This window comes from Chenopodium quinoa, unplaced genomic scaffold, assembly GCF_001683475.1.
Source record: "Chenopodium quinoa cultivar QQ74 unplaced genomic scaffold, ASM168347v1, whole genome shotgun sequence".
In the NCBI taxonomy this organism is placed as follows: domain Eukaryota; kingdom Viridiplantae; phylum Streptophyta; class Magnoliopsida; order Caryophyllales; family Amaranthaceae; genus Chenopodium; species Chenopodium quinoa.
Window position 1 is genome coordinate 329,109 of NW_018742966.1, and position 21,409 is coordinate 350,517.

Sequence of the window (21,409 nt, forward strand, 5' to 3'; positions counted from 1 at the left end):
CGGGCAAGCTCCACCTTAAGGCCAACACACCTACACCAGGAGCTCCCCAACTTCGCCCCTCAGGGCCTACTACATCACGTAGTAATCAATATTTAACAAGTCTAAGCAATGTTTAAACTTGCTAAACGGAACAGGCTTAGTGAAGAAATCAGCCGGGTTGTCAGCAGTCCCAATCTTCTTCACCTTAATCCTCTTGTCAGTACGTAAGAAATGATACCTGACATCAATGTGCTTCGTCCGATCATGGTGTACTTGATCTTTAGCTAAGCAAATCGCACTTAGACTATCACAATACACTGTAGCAAAATCCTGTGCAATACCCAGTTCACCTACTAGGCCTTTGAGCCAAATAGACTCCTTAGCTGCAGAAGTTAAAGCCATATACTCAGCTTCAGTAGTTGACAACGTAACTGATGACTGCAATGTAGACTTCCAACTAACCACAGAACCACCCAAAGTGAACACATAACCAGTCACAGACCTCCTGGTATCCACATCAGCTGCATAATCAGAATCACTGTACCCAGTGACCAAGCATTCCTTATCATTCCCGTACACAAGACCAATATCAGCTGTCCCTCTCAGGTAGCGAAAAATCCTTTTCACCCCTTGCCAGTGTTCCCTCCCAGGTCGAGCCATAAACCTGCTTACAACACTAACGGCATGCGCAATATCCGGCCTAGTACAGACCATAGCATACATCAAACAACCAACCGCATTTGCATATGGAACTCTAGACATATAAGACAACTCCTCCTCTGATTGAGGTGACATAGACAAAGACAACTTACAACTAACAGTAGTTGGCGTACTTATAGGCTTCGATTTTTCCATCCCAAAACGAGACAAAATCTTTTCAATGTAGCTTTTCTGAGTCAAGAAAAGCTTACCTCTAGCCCGATCCCTGTAGATCTCCATACCCAAAATCTTCCTAGCTGCACCCAAGTCTTTCATGTCAAACTCCGAGTTAAGCATCTCCTTTAATCTAGCAATATCAGATTTATTCTTTGTGGCAACCAACATGTCATCAACATATAACAAAAGATAAATCATGGAACCATTATCCAGCTTACTATGATACACACAGCAATCATATGAATTCCTGTCAAAACCTTGTGAAACCATAAAAGAATCAAACCTTTTGTACCACTGTCGGGGGGATTGCTTAAGTCCATACAATGACTTTAGCAATCTGCAGGCATAGTGTTCCTTTCCAGGAACTTCGAATCCTTCGGGCTGCTTCATCAGAATCTCCTCCTCCAAATCGCCATGAAGGAAAGCCGTTTTAACATCCAACTGCTCCAGCTCAAGATCAAAATGTGCTACAATTGACAATAACACACGGATAGAAGTATGTCGAACCACAGGTGAGAATATCTCAACAAAATCAACCCCTTCTACCTGACTGAACCCCTTAGCAACTAGCCTAGCCTTAAAACGTATTTGCTCAGTTTCCGACAACCCTTCTTTCTTCTTGTAAATCCATTTACAACCCACAAGCTTCCTCCCTTCCGGTACCTTTACCAGTTCCCACACTCTGTTCTTGTAAAGAGACTGCATCTCTTCACCCATTGCGGCAAGCCATTGCGCAGACTCACTACAACTAATTGCTTGTTTATATGTGGCAGGTTCAAATGACTCTACATCATCAGCTACACTCAATGCATAACCTGTCATCGCATCAACACAGCAATTTCTTCCCTCCATCTCTTCAATCAATCTAACAGGCTTCTTGATAACTCGTTTAGGCATCTCAAGAATGGTGTCAGGTTGACTAGATGACCCCTGATTAGATTGCTCCACCTCATCCCCAGAGTTAGAATGAGTAGGAGTAATCTCAGGTTCAGGAGTACCCGGCACTGGAACATCAGCATCATCATCAATATATTGTACCCGAGGTAAATCAGCAATGGTAGACTGATGTACCTCAAGTACCCCATCTGTCTGTAATAAATTGTCTCCTTCCCTTCTCAAATCTGAAATCTCTGCATTTTTAATTGAATACATGGTGTTTTCATCGAAAGTAACATCCCTACTAAGAATGACCCGACCCTCCGAAGGTGAAAAAATTCTAAACCCCTTCACACCATCCCCGTACCCAACAAAACACCCCTTCTTGGCTCGTGGATCCAGCTTACCCTCAATAACATGATAATAAGCAACACAACCAAAAATCTTCAAATTCGAAAAATTAGGCAACTTACCACTCCAGATCTCAAACGGAATTTTGGAATCAATTCCAGAATGAGGACCCCTATTAATGACATAACAAGCTGTTAACACAGCTTCACTCCAGTACCTCCTCCCAAGCCCTGCATTAGAGAGCATGCATCGGACTCTCTCTAGCAGTGTCTGATTAACCCGTTCTGCTACACCGTTCTGCTGTGGTGTCTTCCTGACAGTATGATGCCGACCTATACCCTCATCTGCACAGAACTGATTAAACTCGTCTTTGCAAAACTCTAGCCCATTGTCCGTTCGTAGCTTCTTGATCTTCCTTCCTTGTCGATTTTCCACCAAAGCTTTCCATTGCTTGAAAACTTTGAAGGCCTCATCCTTTGACTTAAGCAACCTAAGCCATGTGTATCGGGACTTGTCATCAACAAATGACACAAAATAGTGGTAACCTCCCATACCTTCAACTCTAGATGGACCCCAGCAATCTGAATGGATATAATCGAGCACTGCATCAGTAATGTGAGCACCCTTGCTGAACTTTGACCTGTGTTTCTTACCAAACACACAATGCTCACAAAATTCAAGGTTGGCAACCTTGACCCCGGATAGAAGACCCCTCTTGGACAATAGCTGCATCCCCTTCTCCCCCATATGACCAAGCCTCATGTGCCAAATCTTAGTCATCTCCTGGTGAGATACAGATGCGCAAACCGCAGAACTAGGCAGTGTAACACCCTCAAAAACATAGAGGGTGTTCCTTTTGATACCCTTAAGTACCAACTCAGAACCTCTGAAAATACACAACTCCCCATCTGAAAACACACCATTGTACCCCAAGTCATCCAGGGTACCCAATGAAATCAGATTCTTTCCTAAAGCAGGAACATGCCGTACATTAGTCAAAGTTAACCTCCGCCCATCAACAGTCCTCAACCTCATGGAACCAATACCTGTGACCTTACATGGAGCATTGTTACCGACTATAACCATACCCCCATTGCGAGGTTCATATGTATCAAACCAATCTCGACGTGGACACATATGGAACGAACACCCCGAATCTAGAACCCAGTTATCAGATAAATCATCAGACCTAGCAGAACTGACTAATGCTAAATCTTCCTCTGAATTATAGCTCTCATTCGGTTTCTCTTCAACTACAGCAGCCTGGGACTTGTTTTTCCTCACCGGACAATTATTCCTAAAGTGACCCGGTTCTTTACAGTAATAACATGTTTTAGTAGTAGTTTTACTAGATCCATCCTTGCCGTTTCCAGCACCCGACCCAGCATTGTTCCCCTTGTTAAACCCCTTATTCTTTTTAGACTTTCCGGACTTAACAAATAACCCACTACCATTATCCCCATTATCACTCGTAGCTTTCATTCTGAGTTCCCTAGTATGAAGTGCTGCCTTCACTTCTTCTAAGGTTATAGAATCCTTACCAACAACAAAAGACTCTACAAAATTCTCAAAGCTAGACGGTAGAGATACAAGTAAAATCAACGCAGCATCCTCATCATCAATTTTAACATCTAAATTACGTAAATCAAGCAAAATAGAGTTAAGTTTTTCTAGATGTTCCCGTAAGGAAGTACCTGACTGCATCCGGAGGCTAAACAACCGCTGTTTCAGTAATAATTTGTTGGTCAACGACTTAGTCATATACAATGACTCCAGCTTCAGCCACAATCCAGCCGCCGTTTCCTGATCAGCCACCTCCGTGATGATTTGATCATCAAGACTAAGTAATATGGTAGAGTGTGCCTTCTCTTCCATAACTTCTAACTGCGAGTCAGTCGGTCCGTCTCCTGACTCCGAAGTAGTACTCTTTGGAGCCAACGGACGCCATATCTGCTGTTGTTTTAACAGAGCCTTCATCTTAATTTGCCATAGCCCGAAACTATTTTTCCCGGTAAACTTCTCAATTCTTATTGTTGAATCTCCTGCCATTGTTATCTTCAAGAAACTCTCCAAGGATTGAACCTGAGCTCTTGATACCAATTGTTGTGCGACAGCGGAAGCAAAGGTCGTAAACAAACAAGAAAACAATAAAGAAATTCAATGCAAACAATAAGAACAACACCAAGAATTTACGTGGTTCACTATCGATGTGATAGCTACGTCCACGGGCACCGAGATCGAATGATTTCACTATAAACTGCAAAGATTACAAAGATGATTCTTGTATTTCTCAAGAACGGCTCTCACTCTGTCTCTCTTAACCCTAATACTGATATTAGGGAGGTTTTATATTAATCCCTAATTAAAAGATACTTGGGCAAAAAAATAATAAAATAAGATAACCTAAAACCGCAAAATCCGCGTTCCGTATTTTTCCTTCTCCGCCCGGTCAGACCGGGCAAGGTCTGCCCGATCGGGCGCGAGAAGAAAACTCCATACGAATGCTTCAACGTATCCAACCCCCACCGCCCGGTCAGACCGGGCAAGGTCTGCCCGATCGGGCGAAGGCTCGCCCGGTCGGGCGAAGGCTCGCCCGGTCGGGCGCGAGAGCAGCTTCTTCAACGAATTTGCCAGGCACCTCTTCTTCTTCTGCCCGGTCAGACCGGGCAATGTCCGCCCGATCGGGCGGACAAAGCTACGAAGTACGAGTCACCTAATATACTTATCAACAATTAGATTAACTCTCAAATTAAGTAGAGCTAAATAAGAAGTCTTAACTCTCACAATTAGGCTAATTTCATCCCAACAAGCTATTTAGTATAAGTAACCCCTTTAATACTGACTAAGTAATCCCTATTACACTAACGAAGTAACCCCTATAATGGTTGGTCACACCGCGTGGCCAGCCACATATAAGACTTGTGTTGCGAGTAATATTTAACGAGTTTTGGTACTTATAGTGTTATAAAGTAATAACCGATGATGAATATTAGTGACTTGAGCCTCACTAAAGGTCTGCCTCTGAATGTGAATGTAAAATGACAACTTTTGGAGAAAGGATGGAGACAATGATACTTCACTATCAAAATAAATATTGATAATATCAAACAGTTTTCAATTAAACATTTTATAACTATCACTCTAATTCATATCAACAAAGTAAAACATTTGATTAAAAATGAAATTATAATTAGTATTTAATTAAAATTATGTATATCAAGTATCAACACACTAAAGTCAACAACCAAATGATCGGCACATATCAATTTACTATGTATAAATCTTTGCACTACAAATCAAATAGAGTAAGCAAATACTCATTCTCATATATATATATATATATATATATATATATATATATATATATATATATATATATATATATATAACTTTATACTAAAGGCGAAACCAGGAATGACACTTGTCATCTCCTGGTTAAATTTTTTCCCTCCAAAAGTTTTTTCTTTTTTATTTTTTTGGCCAAAGCTTCTTAGAAAAGTTTTTAATACAAATATATGCAATAATATTTCATTTCCTATTTGATAAGTATATTCTATTTGTACACATTCAAACAAAGATATTATTTTTTTATACAATAATATGCAATAATAGTTTGCTATCTATAACTTTGTAATGTAATTCATAGTTATTTTTATTAGTCGTGCATATATTATTCTCTCTGTTTTCTTTAGTGTGATAAATTTTTTTAAAAAAATTATAATTACAGAACTTTCATCCTATTTTGCAATTAGGTATAATTTTTTATAATTAAAATAATAGTGTTAAACTAATGATAAATATTAAGTATTAAAAATTACCGTGCATGGCAAGGGACTTAACCTAGTATATATATATTGGAGCAGCTTTGTGATAATGGAACCAACCGGCAAAAAGCATTAATGCTGCAAAGACCAATGCGCCAATTGCGGTACAATAAAGTTGTAATTCACTAGTTATTCCCGATGCTCGCCAAATCTGAAAAAACCCAGAGGTGATTTGTATTCCTCGGAAACCTCCCCCTACATCACCATTCAATATTTCTTGGCCCACTATTGGCCAAATTACTTGGGCACTATCATATAACTAATATATAAAGCTAAACTACGCCAAGTGTCACGCCACGTAGGATAGAGTTATATAGAATTCAATTTGTAGGATAAAAAAGTAAATTTAGAATTATATTTTCAATCAAATTTGGATAGATTTTAGGATAAAATTATTAATTTAGATTTTTATTTTCGATAAAGTATCAATATTTCATATGTACAAATTAAAATATAATTTTATTAAAAAAAATTATAACTCTCATAAATTATCATATAAATTTATTTTTTGTATTTTTTTGGAGCAAAGGAATTAGCTCAAAATGCACCACATCCATTATTTATAATACTACCTCCGGTCCAATTTACTCGCAACAAAGGGGTATTATTTGTGAGACATAAAATATTCCTTTGTTGCAAGTAAATTGGAGCGGAGGTAGTATATTCTAATAAATTAAAACAATATACTTTACAATCTAATATAATTTTATTACTATGTGTAGACCTGTCAATCGGGTCGGGTCACGAGTCATTTCGGACAGGGTTATTAATTCAGGTTACGGGTCAAAAAATGTTTTTCACCAATGTTATTATTATTAGTCATTACATGCCTACTATATAGTTTAAATCATTACAAAAACACATCAATCCCTAACTAATTTTGTATCAATGATATGTTTTAAAATTTGACATATAGATTAAAAATTTATCTTAAAATTCAATAAACAACCCGAACATCGCACGGGTACAAAACTAGTAATAATAATAATAACAACAACAACAACATTTCCTAGGGAATGTCACCAAATATTTGTTTAGGAATCAGAACCCTTTGCCCAACCAAACAAAGTAATTGAAAGGTTATCATTCATTTCCTCTCCTCCCTCTTTGAACTTCTTGCCTTTTCCCATTCTTGAATCAAATAGCCTATTATAAGAATGGAACAATTTTTCAAAATTGCTGGTACTCAACAAGGACGAGTCATACAAAATTTTGGAGTATTAAATCATAAATATCTTCCATTCATAGATACTATCCCGATGAAAATATTATAGAGGAGAGAAAAAGAAGGCTTCCAATAAGAAAATTTAAACAAAACCCCCTCAGTTCCAAAATATGAGCACTTCAAGATAATCTATACTAATATATTAAAAGGCGTTCCTAAAAATGTCGATGTGCCACGTAGTTTCTATTTTGTCGTGCCATGTCATCTTCCCACCATTTCCTCATGCCACATCATCACTCAAATAATCCCACATCACTCAAGCAACTAACATTAGTCCATATAAAAACATAAGGATAAGGAGGTTCACCATCTAAGCCAATATCAACTATTTTGTTTGTATGGAAAATAATTCATATAACTACAAACCATAAGGTTTAATAAATTTTTTTTTAAAAAAAACTACATTGAAAGAATAACTCAATTTTGGTTTGACAGTGACAATTGCAGTTTTAAAAAACCTTTAAAAAAAATTACCTATTGTACATCTACAATAATAGCAGTCCGGGGCAACGCCCGGAGTCACTCACTAGTATATATATATATATATATATATATATATATATATATATATATATATATATATATATATATATATATATATATATATATATATATATATATATATATATTGGGTGTGGAAAATGAAAAGAGCCACAAAGGCAAGTGTTGTAAGGTCGCAATTTTGATCTAACTCTTGAATATCGTCCTTTAAAACTTTAATCAATTAAACTCGTTTATCATCTACAATCTCCTTTCAATTTCGGACAATCCTCCCTAATTTAAAACTATCATTATTATAGAGTAGAAAATCTATTCCAAGATTTCCAGCTTATGACGTAGTGAAGTGGTGAATTTTTTGATTGTCGGATACTCGAATGTATTCAAATTATGCACAATTACGTCTCTTAAAAAATCCAATTTTTTTCCATCTATTTGTTATTTCTTTTTAATTGATTTTTTTTTTTTATTTATAGTATGAAATTGAAAACAACACACCACAAAAGCTCATCAAATTTTTTGTTCCATCTATTTTTTGATTCCTCATCCTTCTAAGTTCTTAATTGATTAACTTTTGTCCTTTTATATATATTTTTTTTCATCCTGTTGAGTTAATTAATTTCTTCCATTTTTTTTTTCTAATATTTTTTTTTAAAAAAATAGTTTAATTGAGAAGAGATAGTTAAATAAAATCCCAAAACATATAAAAACCCAGAAACACTATACTCCACATAAAAATGGCGACATGTTTGAGCAACACCACCCCAAAACTCACCACCACCTTCTCTTCATCTTCTTCCTCTAAAACCCTCCAATCTCTCTGCAAACGCTTTCCTCGCCCTAATTTCCTTTCTCTCTCCTCCTTCTCTTCCTCTCATTCTCTCTCTTCATCTTCTCGCGTTTCTCCCAAAACCCTACACTTTCTCTCTCCTCAACGCCACCTTCTTCTCCGCCGCAATTTCTCCGTTCGAGCTGAATCATCGTCAACTTCTTCTTCTTCCGATAATGACGCGCAATACGATTTTGACCTCTTTACCATTGGTGCTGGTAGCGGCGGCGTGAGAGCTTCGCGTTTTGCTTCGCAATTTGGTGCTTCGGTTGCTGTTTGTGAGCTTCCTTTTAGTACTATTTCGTCTGAGACTGCTGGTGGTGTTGGTGGAACGTAATTTCTTTATCTCTTGTTGATTAATTGAGGTTTAATTAATTAATTTATGATTTGATTTGTTATTGCTTTGTTTGTTCTGTTATAATATATATGATGATGATGATGATGATGTTGAATTCAGAATGCAGGAGAAAATATGCGTTAAAGTTTTTACTTTTAGCTCATATGATTGTGTTTTTACTATGGTGATTATTTTGGTGATTGTTGTCTTTTGTTTTTTCGGTTATGATATATGATAATGATATTTATTTCGGAATGCATGATAAAATCACGTGTCAAAGTTTCTAATTTTAGCTCTTGTAGGTAGATTGTTTGATGGATTTTAGTAGAATTTGTTATATACATCCGGATGCACAGTACACCCAACTAACTCAAAGTTAGTTTTTTGCTCCTTATTTGATGATTAAATGAAAGACAATAAAAATGAGTACAAAATATGTGTACAGTACACTCGGGTATATATAACTATCTAGCTGTGTTAGGTTTTAGTTGATGGCTATGTAGAAAGGAAGTGATGGTCTGGAGCCATTGAGAAGGATCATTATGCTAGGTTAGGCTCTCAAAAGGCTCAAAGAAAGAGGTGTGGCTGTGTGTTCGTGTGGGTAAGCATGACTTGAATTAGAAAAGCTCTAATCTGAGCTCGACTTTATCATAAGGGACCCTGAAACTTGAAATTCCAAATGAACTTGCAACTCTCAACTAGAATCATAGCTTCGGTTGAGTTTGAATTACTCAAATTGCTATATTGCTTTAGTTTGTAGCTAGGCTTGGAAACCATGCTTTTGTGGTTGTTTCAGAAACTTTTGTCTGATGTTTGTCTTTTGTAACTTTATGCAGCTGTGTACTTCGAGGATGTGTGCCAAAGAAGCTCCTTGTTTATTCTTCTAAATATTCTCATGAATTCGAGGAGAGTCATGGGTTCGGATGGAGTTATGATGCTGAACCCAAGCATGATTGGGCCACCTTGATTGCTAATAAGAATGCTGAACTTCAACGCCTCACAGGCATCTACAAGAATATCCTGAATAATTCAGGTGTCACGCTAATTGAAGGTCGTGGAAAGGTTTGATGATTATGCTATGACGGTAGTTTAAACTTACTTAGGTGCTTCTTTATATTGACGTCTCACTGCCATAACATCATGTTTTATCATTGAAAACAGATTGTTGATCCTCACACAGTTGATGTGGATGGAAAACGTTATTCAGCGAGACACATTTTGATTTCTGTTGGGGGCCGCCCATTTATTCCTGATATTCCTGGCAGCGAGTATGCTATTGATTCTGATACTGCTCTTGATCTCCCGGAAAAGCCCAAGAAAATCGCAATTATTGGAGGTGGATACATTAGTTTGGAGTTTGCTGGCATCTTTAATGGTTTGGGAAGCGATGTTCATGTTTTCATTCGTCAAAAGAAGATTCTGAGAGGCTTTGATGAGGAGGTGGTGTTACGCCTATGATGCACACGTTTTTTAGCTCTTGGCTACTTTCATATCAGATATGGGATTGTGTTTTAATTACGTATGTTGCTTTGCAGATCAGAGATTTTCTTGCTGACCAGATGGCCTTGAGAGAAATTGAGTTCCACACAGAAGAGTCTCCCCAAGCTATCACAAAGTCTGCAGATGGAACTTTGTCATTGAAAACCAACAAGGAAACTGTTGATGGTTTCTCCCACGTCATGTTTGCAACAGGGAGAAGACCAAATACTAAGGTCATCCTTTCTTCTCTTGTTGCATACAGTGCCTTTTACCCATTATATTAGTTTTTAATGTATGTTAGTCAAAGATTCACCAATTATTTTTAACTTTGTAATTGCCTGTGGAATGTGGATACTGCATTACTCATGTGAGCTCTTATGTAAACTGCAGAACTTGGGGTTGGAAGCTTTGGGGGTAAAGATGGATAAGAATGGTGCCATAGAGGTAACATCTTGAATGTCAATGGTGTTTCTAACCCTTAAACAATACTCTTGCGTGTTTCTAATTGTAGTGTTGCTGCAGGTCAACGAGTATTCTCAGTCATCAGTTCCTTCTATATGGGCAGTGGGTGATGTCACTGATAGAGTGAATTTGACTCCTGTTGCTTTGATGGAGGGAGGAGCATTAGCAAAGACTCTGTTTGCTAATGAGCCAACAAAACCTGATTACCGGTAATTTGTTATTCTGTAAACAGATGGTAGTAATGCAATTTTTATTCATATTGTGAACTCCTTTTTGCTGTTATTTATATGTATTCTATTGGTCTTAATTGTTATGTAATGGACTCAAAGAACATCAGTTTTTACTCAACAATTGCACAAAGAAAATAAGAGAAAGAGTCAAACTTTGATTAATATTGCTGAAAGGTTTCGTACGAAATCGGTAGTTTAGCCTATTACCACTCTCCACTAGTGACTACAGGTCACTACTCTCCTAGTAACTTGAGGTCACTATTCTCCTAAAAGTTCACTCACAAATCTGCTCTTCCTTTCCCCTTCCCCTCTATTTATAATCAAACTAAAGATTATTAACATAGTAATACTATACTATCCATTATACCCCTCCTTAGGTTAGTTTATTACATAATTATCTGCCTTCCAGCAAAAAGGAGATACTGTGAGGAAAAATCTTAGAAATAAGTTGGTCAGAGACAATGGGAAACCTCCTTTAATCATAGGATGCATTTTAAGCTGGTGACACTTGACCCATTTTATCTCCATATAAAGACTTTTCAACTATTCATATGCAATAGCTGACTTGTGAGGCTACTGTAGCTGACTGTGGTGAAGGAAAGATGGGAACCTCAACCAAATTCCGTACTAACTTAGGCCATTCTCATGTTCCCAAGCTCTTCCATGTTGCTGGAGCCTAGTTGGGCCATTATAAAATGCATAAAAAAGGATCACTCTCACCTTTGGAAGTACAACTTAAATTATGAATACTTTGCAAGACCTAGACCACTAAAATTCAGATAGAAGCCCCTTACACTTAACTACTTAAGGTTGTGAAATGGCCTGTGCTACTTTTGGAAGACTATTAGAGTTGATCACGTCTGGAAGACCTCTGTAGATACTTTTGAATAAGAAACGAGGCTATAGATGCAAACAAGCAGTCATATGAAAATTGTATGATATATCCTTTTGATAGGGCAATTTTAGTGGGAGAGCTGGCACTGTAGTTTTGGCCTACCAAAATGGATGTTGTCCATGCCAATGAGTCCACTCTAGTTGCTGAAATCTAGATAATAAGTAGCAGTACTAGGAAAGCTCACACCCGCCAATTCATTATCAATTAGTGGCAAACTTTTTACAATTGGAAGGAGATTTGTATTATACGTAATTGATTTTGTACCATACTGCCATGTATTTGTCTCGTCTAGTTTTATAAGCAATCCCATTCGTAAAGCACTGGCTCTGCCACGTAGATCATAAGGGTCTTACATGGCATAGCCAGTGCTTTATGAATAAGCTTGCTTACAAAAATTTGTAGACCATCTGTGACTTTAGCCCTTGATTGATTTATAGGCTACATCTTATATCCACTTTTGCATGAGAAAGCCCTCTCCAAGTCCTACCTGGTGAACTCTTTGGCAAATCTTGTCATAAATTAGATCATGATTCAAGCTGTCTCATGTTTTCTTGATCATAAATTATTTTATGTTTCCAATTGACACTTCAAGCTGTCAAATTTTTTTGGCCAATTTAGGAAAGTTAATTAATTGGTTGATGGCTTTAAGCATACAATAGATATCTAGTTGGCGAATGACAGTTAATGACCCTGAGTAAATCCTCTCATTTTTTAGATCGCTAATGACCCTGAGGAAAACCTCTCAACGTATCTGATATTATGACTGATCCTAAAAATCGAATTATGATTACTGATTTTCTTTCCTCTCCTTTTTCTATGTCTTTGAGCTGAGTGGTAGAGTAACTAATTATTATCTTCAATTTGTGGTTTTCACTTGTCACAAATTGTGAAATTTATAGCAACTTGTGACAGATGTTTCTGTTTACCTTTGTGCAGAGCTATACCATCTGCTGTGTTTTCTCAGCCACCCCTCGGCCAAGTTGGCCTCACAGAGGAGCAAGTGAGGACTTTACTTACCTCTAGACTGTTGGTAATTGTTGATTAGTTTACTTAAAAAAATGTTGGGTTTTACAGGCCATAGAAACATACGGTGATGTGGATGTGTACTCTGCAAATTTTAGGCCTTTAAAGGCCACATTATCTGGTCTTCCAGATCGTGTTTACATGAAACTTATAGTCTGCGCAAAGACTGACAAAGTCGTTGGGTTGCACATGTGTGGAGATGATGCACCAGAGATAGTTCAGGTTTATGCACAACTTGTCTTGAGGCTATGTTGTGATACAATTATGTAAGCAGCTGTTATTTGACTGAAATTTGTGAAATCTCAGGGGTTTGCAGTTGCAGTGAAAGCTGGCTTGACAAAGGCAGACTTTGATTCAACAATTGGAATTCATCCCACAGCAGCAGAAGAGTTTGTCACAATGAGGACGCCTACACGCCAAATTCGCAGTGAGCTGCCAAAGGTTAGAAACTTGATTTGCAATTATGGTAATTATTTACTGATAGAAGTCATAACATTGTATTATGCTATGAATATTCTGTTATACCATCAGGAGACTATTATCTTAAGACTCTTAGTTTGTTTTTTTTTTTTTTTGTTTTTTTTTTTCCAATACCATACCATGCGAGAATAATTAGTGCGATACTGTAAACCATGTGTATTGTACCGTTGTACGTAGTATATCTTGATTATAGATTAATTCTCTTTTCAAATAGAGCTCTGATACCCTCCCTGTTCAATGTTCAGGGTAAAAAGGATTCCGAGTCTAAAGCTGCTGCAGGAGTTTAGGCTTGTGCACAGGCTGCATTGGGAATCAGAATTAAAACACTTACCAAGGTACACCATACACAAACATCCATGTATTTTTTCATGCTTATTTCGTATACCCATGTTGCTTTGTGAAGAATGGAAATATAGAAATTAAGTATTCTAGTCCAACTCTATTGCAATATGATACCTCTTGTTATCTAGGCACGTCAGTTAATGCCTCCAATTTTCCAAATCAGAAACATTTTTTGCTTCCTTCAAAATAACATTTTTCTTCCAGTGATTTTGTTTAATGAACATTCAGTATTTTGGATTGTTTTATTTATACAGCTGAGTGAAAGAAGTTTTGTAACCTTAGCTAATGATCTGCATGTAAGTTTACCAAATTCTATGCATAGCATGCTTTGTGAGAAGCTATACATGCTAGCTGTTTTTGTTGTAAAGAAAATGCTGATTCTTTTGAAACATCTTGTTTGGACACTACGACCCCATTGCCAATGTGAACTTTAACAAAGTTGAAACTTGAAGAAGAATATATAATGTTATTTGTGTAATGGCTACTTTGCTTTGAATTTTTCTCTTTTGAGAAAAGATAACCTTTGAATGGAAGAACTTTAGACAATAATCCTGAACAAATGGACAAGAATTTTGTACCTGGGATAGAATGAACATATTGATGCATCTTCTTGTCATCTTCTTGCACCAACATTTTCTTTAAGTTTAACATTTGGTGTTCCCGTCGTTATAGTCCTGTAACATTTCATATCTTTGCAACAGTAACTAGATGCTTGCTGTGATGAATCTTCCATGTCAATTTTGCCTCCAGAGGGTGATTCATCCTCTTGATCATGAACAATGGAGCTTTTATGCTTACAAAAGCCGAAGACTTCAACCAGAACTTGAAAATCTTCATGGTACTGGAGTTTATTTTGTTGTAATTATGAATAATGTGCATATAACTGCAATTGTGCTTACTGAAGGCTGATTGTTCTGTTGTATACCTCAGTTGTCCCTTGTCCTTTACCGATTTGATACTGTACATTGTGATTTGTTGGGATCTTGATTGATTTTTGTTTTTGCACCATTTTCCTTGTTCTGTTATTTCGAAGTAGGACTGCATTTGTATTTCTTCATTCGGAAATATGTTACCAGATTTTGACAAAGCAATAATTCATGAGTTGTTTAGATTGTTTAGTGAGTTTCTTTCAGCCTTAATTGTCTTAATACAGTATTTTATCTTTCTGTCCCATTTTAGTTGTCAATTTCTTCTTTTTTGGATGTTTCAAATAAGTACTTGTTTGTCGATTATTTCCAATAAAAGGGATTATGACCAATACGTAGTACTCCATATTACAAGTATAAACTAACTACAACTACAAACATTATATATTGTACACACTTTGTACTTGGTTTACAAATAGAGATATAATGATTTTGAGATTTACAATGTGGAAATGGAGCTTTGGCTTATGCACACCTAGTACACGAGAGTATCTTTTGGAAGGGGTCTATGAAGTGTTATAGGGTTTGTGATGTAGACAAGATTCGATCCCAAATCAAGGTTATAGGAAGAATATTAGTGTGAAAGTCCGAGCTGTCTAAGGTGATGATGAGTATAATCAGGATGATCGTCTAGAACTGGACGCTCTTCCTGGATCCAACGGCCATCCTTACTCCTAACCATCCCTCGATTTTGATCCTGTCTCCAGCAAGGAGGGATCTGATAGTGATCCTTCAAAAAATCACATGATTTATTCACTAATGCTATGTCTCTTCCCATTGTTAGATGGAATCTTTTCCCTTTTCCATGATACCTGCGTTACAATATAGAATCATACAAAATCAAAATAGATTCAACATGGCAGTATTGTTTTATGGCATATATTGATTGACAGACTAAATTACTGATACTGAATATTTAATTCATGAAAATATTCTTCTTTTCCATATCCTTTCTTCCATTGCATTAAATAATATCCTTGAGAAAATGCTTCCCTGTTATTATATTTTTCTTTCCTTTAAATAAAAAATAAATTAATCATGATACACTTTGAAAATATATAGTTTATTTATGACGTAAGGAACTAGTATTATACATTTATACATTTATATGATTATTCATCCATGCATTGTAGGGGAATAATATACAAATAACACTACCTCCGTTAACTTATAGTTACAACTTTGTGGTATTATTTGTGAAATCTAATATATATATATATATATATATATATATAAATGGAGTTTTTCCCCGAATTTTTAGAGAGTCACATACAATTTAATTTTCTTAGCGCGCCATGTAGGATTATAAATTTAAGTTGTAGCCAATTAAATAAGAGATTATTAATTTCTTTTACAATTAAATAATTCAAATGCTACGTAAGCAAAATTGACGAATGAGATTTTAAAGTTTAAGTTAATTAAATACAAAATATATCTTTTGAGATAGGAATTTTATCTAATATTTTAAAACTAATACTCCCTCCGTTTTAAGTTACTCGCAACAAAGGAGGGGATTGCGGACTCCCAGGCAAAAAATCTTAAGCTTGATTATTGAAAAATTAGGGATACACTTAAGTACTAATCCAACCCAAAACCAACACCTAGCACCACCACCAACAGTCCACCTAAGCTACCACCAACAACTAGCACCACCACCAACAATCCACCTACCACCAACAGCTAGCACCACCACCAACACCTACCACCACCAGTCCACCACCAACACCTACCACCACCAGTCCACCACCGAGCACACCCGAAACCACCCAACACCACCATTTAGCACCACGAAACCACCCACCACCAAGAAACCAGCAAACACCAAACCCACTACAATCCACCACCACCCACAACCCTGAACTCAATCCACGAATCCGCCACCACCCACAAATCCATCGAACATCGAACACACTACAACTCACCACCACCCATTACAACCGACGAACCCTAGCTAAACTCATAATCCAAAATCCGCCACCACGAATCCACAACCCATCATCTTCACGAATCCACAACCCATCACGACCCACGAATTCGCCACCAACAACGAATCCATAACCCATCACCACCCACGAACTCAAATTTTCGAACCCCACCCACGAACTTAAATTTCGAACCCACCACCACCCCACGTACCTAGATTTTGAACCCAAAACCCAGATTTCGAACCCAAAACCCACAAGCGAGGGCAACCGACAGCGGCGTGATTTCCGGTGAGTTGTTGCGGTCGAATCGAGGGTAGATCGGTGAAGAAAGAGAGAGAATTTCTGGGTGTGGTGGTGGTGATGGTGGTAGTAGTGGTGATGGTAGTGGTGGTGGTTGGCAATTGAAAGTGATGATGAATTTAGTTGGGGGGGGGGGAAATGATTTTGGTGGAAATGATTAAATGTAGAGTTTAACCTAATGAGATAAAAACAATAGTTTAATTAAGGTGTTTAAAAATAAAAGTAAGGGTAATTTTGTAAAATCACCCTTAAAAACTTACTAAAAAAGGAAAAAAAATAACTTGTTGCGAGTAATGTGAAACAGTCATATTTAGTAATTGTTGCGTGTAATATGAAACGGATGAAGTATAATAACAATTTAATAATATGAAAAATATTTTTTTTAAAAAATTCTAATAAACCGTGCATCGCACGAGCTTCATCTAATATAAAATATTTCAAAGTTACAACTAAAAGTTAATGGAGAGAGTAAAAGAATATAAATGAAAAAAATCGAGAATATAATAAGATTACTAACCCGTCAAGTAGATGTAAGTGGGCCTCCAAATTGTGGGCACAAGCTGGGTCGTTGGTGTCCTTAAGAAATAGAGAATTCTTGTGATTCAAAGCAAGCTCAACCCCTACATGACAATAACTCCAAGGTGACCATTGCGCAAATTTTAAACACTCCGGATGTAAACTTTCATTGATTACTAATCCTGGTGCCTTAGGAACCATATCATGCACGTTCACCACCCTAAGTACTTTCACCCCTAGCCCCTCCAACCTCTGCTTAAACCTCAGGTTCCCGACACGTGGACCCGAGAATGAGAACACGGATATGGGTCTAGCCTGGTTGTTTGATCCAATGTGGATGCCTGTCTCGGCTATGTCGTATGCACTCAAAATAGCTAGGGCACTCCCTAAGCTATGACCTGTTATTGTTATACTCACTTCTTCATTGTGGTACAACTCTAATAGACGTTTCACCTCGGTTAATATTTGTTCACGGGCCGAGAACTTGCAATACTTGCAATCCGGGACCTTATCAGTGTATAGGTCCAAGAACCCGGACTCGGCCTTGACATTATGGTCTAGACATGGGATCTTCTCGTCGGAGACTGGCCTAAGGAAGTCCATTAGATCATGGACCCACTCACGCCGGGTCACGGTGCCCCTCCAATTAATACTGATATCCCTACGGCCCAATTTCTTGGACATCTCATCGTTGGATACCGCGATATACCCGATCCAATTAGCGTTCTTGGACCAAACCTTGGGCCATCTTGAGTGCCTAAATAAGTTTGGTAGGTTAATATTGGATGTAGCATACAAGTATCTTGTTACATCATACCCATAATCTTCCATTTCAAGACCCTTGAAGAACAAGTGTCTTGGATACCTACAACTTCCACAATACTTTGAGAATGGATCAAAATCAAAGCCATCATAGCAGGCTTGGGCCATCTCACCATATCGGATAAGCTCGGCCCGTAATAGAGAATCCATTGGATCAAGTAGCCCAACCCAATCATCCTCCCCATGGATCTCCTTCCAACGATCCACTAACTCATTTTCGGCCCTTTCCTTCATTGTAGGCCCATACTCATTCCATCCATACTCTACTCCTGTTTCTCTCCAAGGCTCTTCAATCACTCTAGATGATGTCAATGCATCACTTGATAAAACTTGTACTTCTGATGAGGTCGGTTTAATGGTAAGAGCTCCCACCTTCGAATTTTCAAAAAGGTGATTTCGCGTTGTAAATGTTATAGGAAATGGATTTTCGGATCTAAGGGAAAGATTATGGTTTGTGTTGAAGGGGAGAGCTTGCATATTTGAGAGAGAAATGGCCATTTTATTTTGATTTTTTAGAGGGAAGCTAAGAAATAGTCTAAGGAAGATGATATTGGTGATGATGCTACATATATAGGGATAATAAAGATGCTAGTGGGATACGTGAAGTCTTTACAATAATACAAAGCATGGGTCAACCCTACCCAATTATTAAAATAAAATACATCAAAGCATAGACTAATTAATTAACCATTCTAGCTAGCATATCTTCTCTGGACTTCCAATGATATGATATGATTTTTTGTTCACATTGCTATGAAAATATATCTACTTGCATATATACTATGTGCATTGTGCATCTCATTGTTTTTTGTTTTTGAAACAAATGTGCATCTCATTATAGTTATCCATGGATCGATCAATAATACAATAATCTAGTTTGACGTTTCAATGTACAATAAAAAAATGCGACTTTTTTATTACAGGAAAATGCGACTTTATTTAGAGCATCATGATGGTATACTGTCAATACTATATAGATTTTTGATAGTGTATAAGTATTTCATATGATTGTGATGTAATCATATTCGTTCTCATCGTGAAGAGAGTTTCCTAATATTTAATTTTTCTTACCTTTTTAATAATAAAAAAAAATAAAATAATAATATAGTCATACTCGTGGTGAATATTGAGATAGAAGTGATTAGACTTAAGGGACTCAAAATGATTAAGTTTAACAAATTTAGCCAATTTATCAAGTATCGTGATTCATGCAACTGGAACTTTACATTAAACTATATGCTATTGGAGTTTGAGTATAATATATTCTTGGGGGTGGGGCATATAATCATATACTAGTTGTTTGTATATTTCAAAGGACTAATTAATTAAAGTAGTTCTTTAATCTCCACTGTCCGTTAGTAGACAAGGCCACGTTAGCTAAATGAATTTAATTAAATAAAGGGTGTTTGGCTGTAATAGTACAAATGCACCATTTTCTTTTGTCCATATCTCATCTTAAATCCAATACTTTAACAAGGAAAAAATATCAATATTGTTCTACGTTTTTATAGATAAGATTAGAAAGTGTTATGTAATATGTAGTTGATGAATAAAAGAAATATACTACGTAATTGTTATTCTTAGCTAAGCTAAAAAGGATATGTTAAATTGCATATAAGATAGGGGTTAGAACTTAGAAGTACGGATGTGTGACATTGTTTAATTGATAGACTAAGTTAGCGTGAGATTGAACTTAGATGGACTATTAATGTGGACCGAGTTTAATATTTATGTATGTACGACGACTAGTGATGTACACCTTTGATTTTGTTGTGCTAGTTTTTCTCCTGTGATCTTGTTTCATTAATGGTATATATCAGTGTTGATCAACCAACGTAACACTCCTTTTGTGTTCGTGTGTGATGGACATAGCCACGAAAGTGACAACAATCTTTGTTTGCCTAGGTCTATGAATACAAATAGTAGAATTTATTTATGAGGATTAATGGCTATATATAAGGACATTCTAGAGATTTTCGTGGAATTGTGGATTAGTCCAAAGATGAATTGAAGATCAAGAAATTAGGTGATGAATCCAATTGATGTTGATATGCATGTTAAGGGAACTGAAAGTTAATTATTAAAAGAGAGAATAGTGGAGTAAGTACCTGGAGACAGTACGTATGTATAAATGCATGGAAATCGAAAAATACTCCCATGATTCATGCAAGTGGGAAATCGATTCACGTAAAATGTACAGCTTCAAAGTACAATAATTACCTTTATTTTTATTTTTTCTTTTAGTGTTTATTACAGAATATCAATTCGAGATAATAATGTAGCAATTGAAAATTTGAGGTACAATAGTATATGTGTGATGAGTTGGCTAGTAGCTAGCTAATTAGCTAAAATATTAAAATAAAGTTATATGTAACTAAATGACAAAACAAGATCATATATATTTTGTCCCAATACTTGATCTTGCAATATTGTTAAGATCTAAATGACAGATAATTGGATAATTAATGATAATTGTTTGCTGGTCTTTTGAGCAGCTACCAAATTTTGTTCTTCTTAAATCTTAATTTTGGTTTAAGAGATTTAATACTCCGTATTTAATTATTAAATACGAGCATATCGCATATAATTTTGAGCTTACAGATTTCTGTTTACGTGAAGGTATAATTATATAGTACGTGAGTATCAAATTTTTACAGCCCAAATCTATTTTATTTATTATTGTAATACTCATGTTGTAGTCATATTTTCGATTTGAATATATGTAATATAATTAAAAAATACGTGGAATGAAATAGGTGATGAATGACGTAAGCAAAATGTATATAAAGTACTTCATAAAGTGAAATGAAGTTTTTTTTTGTTTTTTTTTTCTTTGCACACAAAAATGAAGTAATTTTAAAAGGTAGATGAGTGTTTTTCAAAAAAAAAAAAAAAAGTAGATGAGTGTAGGATCACGTATTTATAAAAAAATAAGTTTTGTAAAAATTCAGATAATTTAGTTAAGTTAAAGATTAAAAAGGGTTTCACAATAAAGTTTATTTAATTTAATGAGCCTATATACTTCTATTATGATGTTCAAATTAATTGATTAATTAATATAAATCCAACTGAGTGAAATTTAATTAGGTGAACATATAATGAGTAAATAATGACCTTAGCCCTGGTATGCGTAGAACTCTCACCCAATTTTGTAGACAAAATTAATGTGAACAAGTGAAGTGACTATAATCGATCACTTTATATAAAGTAAATT

The 21,409-nt window shown here is 36.2% G+C and overlaps 2 protein-coding genes across 2 annotated transcripts; one reads left to right on the top strand and one right to left on the bottom strand.

Annotated features, from left to right (window-relative positions):
- The first annotated feature begins 8,267 nt into the window (after positions 1–8,267).
- On the top strand, positions 8,268–14,828 carry LOC110728942 (glutathione reductase, chloroplastic-like). The gene is made up of 11 exons (XM_021908611.1): positions 8,268–8,791; positions 9,632–9,857; positions 9,957–10,235; positions 10,331–10,507; positions 10,665–10,718; positions 10,797–10,945; positions 12,798–12,861; positions 12,936–13,106; positions 13,191–13,325; positions 13,610–13,699; positions 14,408–14,828. Exons 1-10 carry the CDS (start codon positions 8,367–8,369, stop codon positions 13,649–13,651), a joined length of 1,722 nt encoding a protein of 573 aa, XP_021764303.1. The 5' UTR covers positions 8,268–8,366; the 3' UTR covers positions 13,652–13,699; positions 14,408–14,828.
- A 126-nt stretch (positions 14,829–14,954) lies between these two features.
- Positions 14,955–18,861, bottom strand: LOC110728943 (phospholipase A1-Igamma2, chloroplastic-like). The gene is made up of 2 exons (XM_021908612.1): positions 17,375–18,861; positions 14,955–15,444 (listed from the first exon to the last, which is right to left on the bottom strand). Exons 1-2 carry the CDS (start codon positions 18,691–18,693, stop codon positions 15,207–15,209), a joined length of 1,557 nt encoding a protein of 518 aa, XP_021764304.1. The 5' UTR covers positions 18,694–18,861; the 3' UTR covers positions 14,955–15,206.
- Positions 18,862–21,409: the final 2,548 nt, after the last annotated feature.